The sequence below is a fragment of the Culex pipiens genome, chromosome 2 (genome assembly GCF_016801865.2).
Source record: "Culex pipiens pallens isolate TS chromosome 2, TS_CPP_V2, whole genome shotgun sequence".
In the NCBI taxonomy this organism is placed as follows: Eukaryota; Metazoa; Arthropoda; class Insecta; order Diptera; family Culicidae; genus Culex; species Culex pipiens.
The window spans coordinates 142,409,710-142,419,552 of NC_068938.1; the positions used below are offsets into that span (position 1 = coordinate 142,409,710).

Consider the following 9,843-nt stretch of genomic DNA (forward strand, 5'->3'; position numbering starts at 1 on the left):
TTGATTGTTTTGACATATTAAATCCCTCTAAATTTATCTAAATCGCTTTAAAAACTCATCCAACCATGAAAGTTACTTTTTTGTTGCCTGACAGGTAGACTTTCAGGTATGTCCAAATTACCCCACAAGCCATGTCCAAATTACCCCCATAGCATATTCTATCATAAATTGCAATTTTTGATGATAAAAATGGATAAAATGCACAATTTTTATACGTACATATCTCAAGCAACGTCCAAGCAACCCCCTTAAACATAAAATGTCCACTTTTTTGCCATATAACCCCTGCAAAACCTTATTTCCTAACCTTCAAATATTAGAATTTAAGGCAGTGTCAACCGGCCTTTGGAAACTTTTACATATTACACCAAAACTACTTAACCTATTCCAACTTTTTTGGTTTGTCCATACTCCTAGGCCATTACTAGTACTAGCCCCTATCACTTAAATTGCCGTTTTCACTTTATATCCGAAGAAAACGTGATTTTCAAAGGGGTGTCCAAATTACCCCCCCTGTCCATATTACCCCAAACTCCCCTAGTGACACCCATCACGTTATTTATCTTGTATTGCAAAGACATGAACATTGGCAGATTGTAAGGTCTTATTGTTATAATATGGACATTTCTCTAATGAATTTAAACACAGCATTTTTCAATAGTTATTTTTACTGATTTTTCTTTTCGAGCACCTACATACAGGCAATAACAAATAACAGCAAATTTAAACAATTTTTGACGTGAAAACCCAAGCGTACGCGTGCACACAATATGCTCTTCGATCTGACCGAACTGACTGGAACGTATCAACTCATCGTAATTATCCATACATCCTATAACTTTCAGCACAAGCAAAACCATAATTATCACAAAAACAAGCTTCCGCATTCGTTACTTCCCTTCCCCCTTCCTACTCCTGGTCCTTCTCACCATTTTCCGCCCCACCCTCCTTCGCCATCTGCCCAATCTCGACGATCGGATTCACCTTCTGCGCCTTGTGCTTCCGCTTCGTTTTACGCCCACTCTTGAACAGAATCGACTCGTCGTACTTGAGCTCGTTCAGGGTTTCGAACAGTTCAAGCTTTTTCAGGTGCGTCACCAGGTGGACCGATTCCGCCGTCGGCGCTGCGGCGGGATGGTCTTCCGGCGGTGGCACGACTCCGTCCACGGAGTCTTGGTCATGGTTTTCGCAGGTGGAGGTGGTGCTTCGTTGAGGCGCGACTTCGAGACACTCGTCGGCTGGGGCGATCTGACTGTCGGCGTCGCTGGCGGTGAAGAGGTCCAGGTTTTTGTACAGGATCGTGGCCTGGCTGCTGTCGGGAAGGGTGGAAATACGGAGTAGAGAGCGGGCACTTTCCAGGATGAGGATTTCGTGCTTGTGCACGGATATGTCGAGGATTTTGCGGAGTCGCGTGAGCGATGCGACGACCTTCATTTGGTCTAGATCTAGTACGAACAACATGTCGTTTGCAACGGACAGGAGGAACCGGTCCTGGAATGGGTGCAGCGTGCCAAAGGTCGTTGGAATGCGAATTGGATGTTTGCTCGGGTTAAGGATAGGAACTTCAACCGTCGGAAGCTTAATCAGTTCTTTATAGATGAGCGTTTGAGCGACGTCCCCCTCGGAATCCGCAACCCACAGCCGAAACCCGGACCTCGTACACACGACCTGCTGCTGCTTGTGGTACTCGTGAAACACCGCCCCAAAGTGACTCAACATCTTCCGATCCTTCTTCCCCACCTGCGTCACGCGCCACTTGTACGCATCCTCCAGCGAGCACATCACCGTCCGATAGGTCGTCGAAACCAGCAGCTTGTCCTTCCTCAAGCACATCTGCACCACCTCGTACTTTTCGTTCACAATCTCCCGCGACTCGCACGTCCTCGCCTGATAGTTGATCTCGGTTAACGCAACCACCCCGCAACTATCCCCCGAGAACAACTTCATCCCGTTCTTGCTCCAAACCAAGTCCGTAATCGCGCCCCGGTGAATGTTCCGAACCGTGTACCGTTCGGTGGGTTTGCTCTTGAGCAACAGCTCCGCGCACACCTCCGGTGGGGCCTCCTTCGGGATCTGGAAGATGTTGACGCTGCCCTGGCGACATCCGGCCGCCACCATAAACTCCACCGTTGAGATGATGCGCACGCAGGTTAAGTGGGTGGAGCCCTGGAAAAGAAGCGAAACGATATTGGTCTTGTTAGTCATATCTAGATTTGCTTATTTCTTATTGTGGAAGAGGCTAATTAATGCCTCTCAGACGCATTATCAGATAGACATGACTAGGCTCACGCTAAAAAATGCAGTTTTCACGAGGAACGCCCATACGAAATCACCAAATTTTACGCAAAATTCACGGAGCGTGAAAAATATCATAAAAACCTCGATAATAACTAATAAAATCTATTGTGAACAACCGGAAATATTGTGGTGTACTTATATTTATATAAAGCATCAAAACTAAGTGATTTTTTAAGCTGAAAATTTCCAGGTTTCAATCAAAACTTCAAAGTTTGTGAGAATTTGACAGTTAGTACACGGATACACAACTAAACATTTAAGTTAGTTTTCAAAATATTTATAATTTTTAGCAGAAAAAAAAAAATGAAAAAGCTTAATGCTAAACTTTGCATTGAAATTTCACTAATATTCAAAATGATTTAAAACGAACCCAATCGTGCCAAAAGTGACAATAAATGCCGAAAAATGCATTTGTTTTCAGTAAAATGCACTTTTATTTTCACTAAACATTTTAAATAATAAAAAAATACTTTTGTCCGTTAAAAAAATACAAAATAAAAATCAAATATGATTTTTTTTATTTTACTATAAGCAAAGAGTATCAAATGATGCTTTACACATTTTTACATGTGCAAACTATAATCTTACATTCCTCATTTTGGGATCAAATTGTGACGAATCCGAAAATAAAATATGTTTTTATTAGAATTATTTTTACTTCAATTTTACAACTGTAATTCAATAATTTAGTTCCTTTCAAATATTAGAGCTCAATTTAAAAGTTCAAAAAGTGAATATCACGTTTTCAATTGAAAACATATTCAATTAACACTTAAAAAATTGAGGATCAAATATTTGGTATTTTTGTTCAATAATTTCCAAAAATCCTTGAATTACACGGGATTAAGCGGAAAGTGTGGAATTTCACGTATTTCACGCTGTCCGCGACATCGTAAAAAATCCAAGAAAAATTCACTAACCCTAAGGCTTGACGATTAACACTCAAACGCATGGATTGTAATTTTCACCCTATTTTCTTTAAAATGTTATAACTTTTAGTAAGGCCGTTGCAAATATTTTTCAAAGTTTATGTCGCCCCCCCTTTCAAATTGGTCTGAAAAATCAGGGGGCAAAAAAAATCCAAAAAATTCAAAATTTCCATGAAAATAGAAGTCTAATAAACTGAAAACAATCTAAAATGCATTTTTCTGCATCGATAATCATATTTAGCATGTTTGGGCTTGTTTAAAAATGTTTTGAATTTTTATGAAATTCCAGCACCGTAAAAATTTTATTTTTCGCAAAAAAAAAAATTTTCGTCAATACTTAGATATTTTGGAAACTAATGATGGCAAAACAACTGGACAGGTGTATAATGAATTTTAAAACACTTTTTTCATTAAAATGTTGATACCATGGCTCGAAATTTAAATTTTTACACTATTTTTAAATTTTTTTTGCCCCACCCAAATGTAGGGACCATCCATAAACCACGTGGACAATTTGGGGGGGGGATATGGCGATTGTCCACGATCCATACAAAAAAGTTTTTTTTTGTATGGACAATTGTCCACAAGGGGGGGGGGGGGGTAACAGATTCCCAAAAAAGTGTCCACGCGGTTTATGGATGGTCCCGTATCATAGAATCAACTCATCGGTCAACTAATAGTTAGGCCTACGACCTAACTCTTATTAGCAGTAAGTGTTATATGAATGCTACTTGTCTCAATTTCTCTCGAGAAAAATAAAATAAAGAAATAAACCATTATTTCGACGAATATACTTCGATCTAAAAGAAGTTGAGTTGAATCTGGACAGAAAAGAACATTTGGTAGCTTTTTTGCATCAATGTTCCTAAATTTTATAATCAAATCAAGATTAAATGAAATTCGAGGTTGAATTATACTTTCAAAAGAATTGGAATCGATGGAGGCGAAGTATTATGATTTATGGTAATTTATGATTTATATGCAACGACTTCAAGGAACCACTGTTCGAGAACAACTTCGGTGTAGTCAAGCAGTCATTGATATGTAAAACGCCAGGATCACGCAAAGACATGTCTTGGTGCCATGAGTTAAATGTGTGGATGTAATAAAAACCCTAGCTCTGATTTGTTTAGCTCATCAACAACAGCACAACTGGGACAACGAAAATGAACTGCTCGTCCGATGACACATCAACGAAAACTCCACTGACAAACGAAGTTGGTCGCTCCTCTTAAGCTAAATTACCCGAGCAGTTGGATCAGGTTTTTGATGCGCTCTTGTCGGAAGTGAACATGTACGAAGAGGATATGCTTTTGAGATCGTAGGACGTTCAGACAGTGATCAGCAATGTCGCTGAGAAAATAAAATTCTAAGAATGTTTGGAGAGAATTTGCACATGAAGGCTTTGTTTCCGAAATTTGGATGCTTGAATATCACGTCCCAAGATGGGAAAGGGCGTTTTATATCTGCACCGTTCTATACAATCCTACAGGACTGAGCTAAAATTATTCTGCAGAATGAAGATGGAAATATTTTTCCTGAATTTGATCATATTATTGATGAGGATTGTTGCGGAAGGCTGATCGTAGTAATCGGGGTGTGTGGACGCGAAAACTTTTTTGATGAAAAGTTGTGAAAAGTTAAGTTTCTCAAATGAATAGTTTTCGGCAGATAGTTTGGAAAGTGACCTGCATCCCTGCATGTAGCTAGCCTGAGCGACTAAAAAAATAACTCATCCGGCGTTATCAGTTGCATCGGGAGTTAAGACACCCACCAGCATATTCAGTTTGCGTAACAATGACATAAACCAGGCGAGACCTGTGTAAGCAAGTTCTAGTAATTTTTAAGCAAAATCCACTGAATTTGATAAGAAAGGTGTTTCCCCTGTTCAGCTGCCATACTAACAAACTAGAAAACACCCAACCTACCTCTCCCTGCAGCTTCTCGACCGTATCACTCCGCCGGTTGTACCAGAACACGATCCCGACGTTGGTCCCCAGCGCCAGGAACTCGTCCACCATGTCCACGCACGTGATGGACACATCGTAGAACAGCAACCCGCGTTGCACCGTGGCCGGAATCCGGTTGACCAGCCCCACCAGCGGGGACCACTCGCGCAGTTCCATCGTCGCGTCGTGTCCGCCAACTAGGTTGTTGTGACTTCGATTCGTTCCGTTAGGTTGGCTTATCGCTCGATAGTGCTACCGGCTAAAGGTCGATGACTCATCTCAACACGGGTAACCTCCTTGTGGAACCTTTCGGAGGCTGATAACGCAAGGAGGCTCACCACTTTCACTGCCGAGTTGGAAAATATGTTGTAATTTTTAATGAAGAAAGGAGGGCTGTGACTGGAGAGACTGCGCGGTGCGAAGAAAGTTTCCGTGTTTTGTTGTGTACGCGAAGGCAGTCTTGGGCAAGGAAGAGCAACAGCAACAAAAACAGTAAACAAACAGCTGTCGCGGTGACTGATGGAGAGGAATTGGTGAGCGAAGTCGAAACTGGAAAGGTGAAATTAGGGGGGATTTTTTTAAACCATATTGGCATATTGGTTTGAAAATCAGCATTAATGATTATTTAACATTTATTTAATAACAACTAACTAACTAGAAGTTTAAATGTTGAAGTTAAACTTTCAAAACTATTTACCCTTTGTCAGGTCTTCAAACTCGGGTAGGTTTAGCAACGTGTTTAAAATCCAGAGCATGTGAAGCGCCAGTATAAAAGGAGTGTTTTCCACTTCTGATGGCAACATAGGTTAGACCGGAGTACGTTACGAGGTTTGGTGAACCGTCGACCTTGCCCGGCGTAAACGCTGGGAATCAACTTATGAAGTGAGTGTCTGTACTCCATGTGCATCAGGATTGCTCCATGCTACAATTGTTTGCAGCGGTAATACCCAGCGGCACACGAGCCTTGTCGTCTTGGGAGATCATAATACAAACTTGATCTGCTCCGAGTAAAGACGCCAACGTTTCTATCGCCCTCACTGAAAGAAACCAAAATAGCAAATTCATGTGTTTTTCCTCGTGAACCGCTCCAAAAATCAACACGATAAATTCACATGCTTTTCCTGTGACCAAAACATGCTTTGCATGTCAAATCCATGTGAAAATCATTTGAAACCAGCTGATCGCTAGAGCAAAACCCTTCACGCTTTTTTCATATGGTGTTCACGTGAGATTAAAATGGATTGTACTTCGATTTGCCCCATTTGACTTATCCCTTGACTTCGAAGTGAAAACCACGTGAGATTCAAAAGTTTTGGGTTTTGAATGCGTTTTGGGGAAAACTCTTCATCATTAGTAAGATGGCCACAGACGATGGTGGTTGAAAATTTTCTATTCGGTTTAAAATGCCGTTTTTTAGAAGAGATTTTGTGTTTAATAAAGATTTGTTCTTAAATTAAAAATAAGCTCATATTTTTTCGGTAAGTATTATATAAAATAATCAAATATTTAGGTTTATTAAATATAATTATATTGCATCGATTTTTTATTTTCAGAAAATAATGTTCCAGCCATGAAGCCGGCTACAGAATCCGCTCCTGATTCGGTGATCCGGACTGTGATCTTTATTCGACAACAGCCACGGGATCCCGGCCCAAAACCGGCGAGGGGTACATCCCAAGGGCCACCATCAAGTGCTTTTAGACCCAGTGCAGACACGGAATTGCAACTACACCTCCCGACGCAATGGCCGTTTAGAATTTTGTGATAAAAATCATGTGTATTGTATGAATTTTAAAAATGTGTTACATTTGTACAATAAATAATATTTATTATCGAAACTGTGTTGAAAGTAAATTCAAACATAAAGAAAATGCAACTCAATTTTTAACGCAAATGAATATCACTGGAAAACCATTTGAATGGCACTACAAAATCGTAGCATTTTCATAAGCTCAACATTGCAAATTCATGTGAGCTTTCACGTCAAACTAACGTGATTTGCACTTGGATTAACAAAAGTTGCCCGATGAAATTTATCAAGTGCATTCCACATGAAGCTTACATGCCAAGCCGTATGGGGCAGATTCATGTGGAAAACATGTTATATTACTATGAGCCTTTCTTTCAGTGCTGTGGAAGTTTGCAAAAATAATTGTATTGAACAAAGATTTCGACTAGCAACTTTTTACCAGCACGTTGCTGTACAAAAGCGACCATCAGGGTAATCCTTATTAAGGTCAACTGGCGGACGACACAGCCTCACGAGAACGGTTACAACTTGGCGTTTCCCTTCACTTGTGCGCCAGTTGTGAGGGTGCAGCCGCAAATACACAGCGCTCCGAGATAGGTGAAATCGAGGGTGAAATCCCATGTCTTCCAGAGCCTGTGTCATATCGTCGAGGGTCTTCACTGACCGGATCGTACTCGATCGTCAGCAGTCTAACTTGTTTGTGCGCTGCAGCTGCTCCCAGCTCTCTCATTTTAATTTCGGGTTTTTCGGGGAAGTTCGATTTATCGCGTTTGAAACTCTTCCACAATTCGTTCACCTCACGTTGAACAAAATTTAACCTCAATCTATCATTCCTTAGGGAACCAACAACGAGAGAGGTACTCCTCGATATTAGCTCCTGAAAAGTGCTTAAAAGTGCAAAAAATGCCTCACGGCAAGAAAAAGAGGCGGTCCTCACCAGCAGGATCGGCAGATTTGTAGAAGTTAAAGAATGCTGATGCACTACCTGCCACGCCAGGCAGTTTGGGCAAGGACGCTCAAAATTCGTCTGGAAACCAGTTCGCTACCCTCCCTGTGGGCGTGAGCGAGAAAGAAGAATTTGAACGACGGAAAAGTTGCCACCCATTTTTGTGAAAACATCGTCATCGGAATCGGTGCGAAAGTGGCTGACCGGATTTATCAAATCTGGTGCATTACGAGCTTCCATTCGCTTGTGTGCTGATGAACTCAAAATGCTGCTACCTACCAGAAAGGATTACAAGTACGTTCGGGATTTCTTGAACAACACAAAGATTGAATACTACAGCCATGACGACCCAGGTAAACGCCCCATGAAACAGGTCCCCCGAGGCCTGTACAACATGGATGTGAGTGTGCTGAAAGAAGAACGCAAAACTCTTAAGTTGAACGTGCTCGAAGTCTTCAAGATGACGAGACACAACAAGGACATCAAGCATCGTGATCAACTGTACCTGGTTCATCTCGAGAAGGATCGACAACGCCGTCTGTGCTGAAGGCAGTTCGGGCAATTTTCAACATCATCGTGACTTGGGAACGTTATCGTCCAGTGCATCGTGACGTGACACAGTGTTCGAATTGTTTGCAGTTTGGACATGGTGAAAGGAACTGTTTCATCAAGAGTCGTTGTGCAACCTGCGGAAGTGATCACAAAACTCAAGCTTGCGATACAATCAACGAGCACATCGAAGCCAAATGCTTCCATTGCGGTGGCGACCATTCGACCAAGAATCGAAGCTGCCCAAAACGAGCTGAGTTTGTGAAAATTCGACAGCAAGCGACGGCGATGCACCAACCAAATCGTCGCAAATCATCACCAGCATTCACAGACGTGGATTTTCCTGCTTTGGCGTCGCCAGGAGCGGGATCTGCTCGAGTGGTTCCAAATCTGCAGCCATTGCCGTTGAATCAGCGGCAAAGAGTTGCAGAGCATAGAACACCTCCTGGCTTCAGTCAGCAACCGAGGGAAAACCAACCAGCATCAACGGATGAAGGCAGTAGTGACCTGTTTTCACCACAAGAACTTCTGAACATTTTCATCGAGATGACAACAACACTGCGTGGTTGCAAAACTCGTGCGGATCAAGTAAGAACGCTTGGAGGATTTATCTTAAAATACAGTTCGTAGTTTACTCGTTCTATTGATTTAGAATTTTTCAATGCATTAACTTTTTTTTTGTTTTAAGTTAGAATTAGTTGTTAAAGTGTTTTTTTTTCTTTTTTACCCAAATGTATTCGATTCAATGCAAAAATGTAAAACAATTTGAAGTAAATAAATGAATGCGAACAGTTAATAATAAAACGAAAAATACAATAAAGATGAAGAGCATTTAGCCATACCACTTAGAATGTAAATGAAATGTAATTATTATAAGAAAGTTCAATAAAGATATGTTTAATTTCAAATTTCAAAAACCTCAATCTCTTTCGTACACGCAATACATGCGCACGTAGATAATTCTATGGTGATTGGTTGATGGTGTGAATGAGTGTAATAATCTTAAGCGGGATAATCTTAAAGCATTCTAGTGGAAATGTTCTACTAGAATATTCCGAGGATAGGTAGGCTAGTAGTGGTAGTGAATAATTTGTCGTTTATCGAACATAGTGTAAAAAATTGTCCACGTGGACAAGTCTTCCACTCCCCCATGTGGGCAGTCGTGGACAAACGGCAGTCCTACCCTCCCCCCCCCCCCTTAAGTGTCCACGTGGTCTATGGATGGTCCCTACGTAATAAAAGAGCGCTCTCTAAGAAATTAGTAGGTTTCGTAGATGACAGAATGAGTGAAACCTCCGGAACGTCGGGGTGGTCATGGATTTCGGCCATTTCCGCAAACCAAATAAACGAAAATATCGTTTGCTGTTTTGTAATATAATTTATTAAAATTTAATCATTTCAGCAATAATAATAATAAAATTA

At 41.1% G+C, this 9,843-nt stretch overlaps 1 protein-coding gene across 1 annotated transcript; it reads right to left on the bottom strand.

The window, feature by feature from the left end:
* Window positions 1-657: 657 nt before the first annotated feature.
* Window positions 658-5,636, bottom strand: LOC120418001 (WD repeat-containing protein CG11141). Its single transcript, XM_039580245.2, has 2 exons — window positions 5,156-5,636; window positions 658-2,166 (listed from the first exon to the last, which is right to left on the bottom strand). Exons 1-2 carry the CDS (start codon window positions 5,351-5,353, stop codon window positions 910-912), a joined length of 1,455 nt encoding a protein of 484 aa, XP_039436179.1. The 5' UTR covers window positions 5,354-5,636; the 3' UTR covers window positions 658-909.
* Between the last annotated feature and the right edge of the window lie 4,207 nt (window positions 5,637-9,843).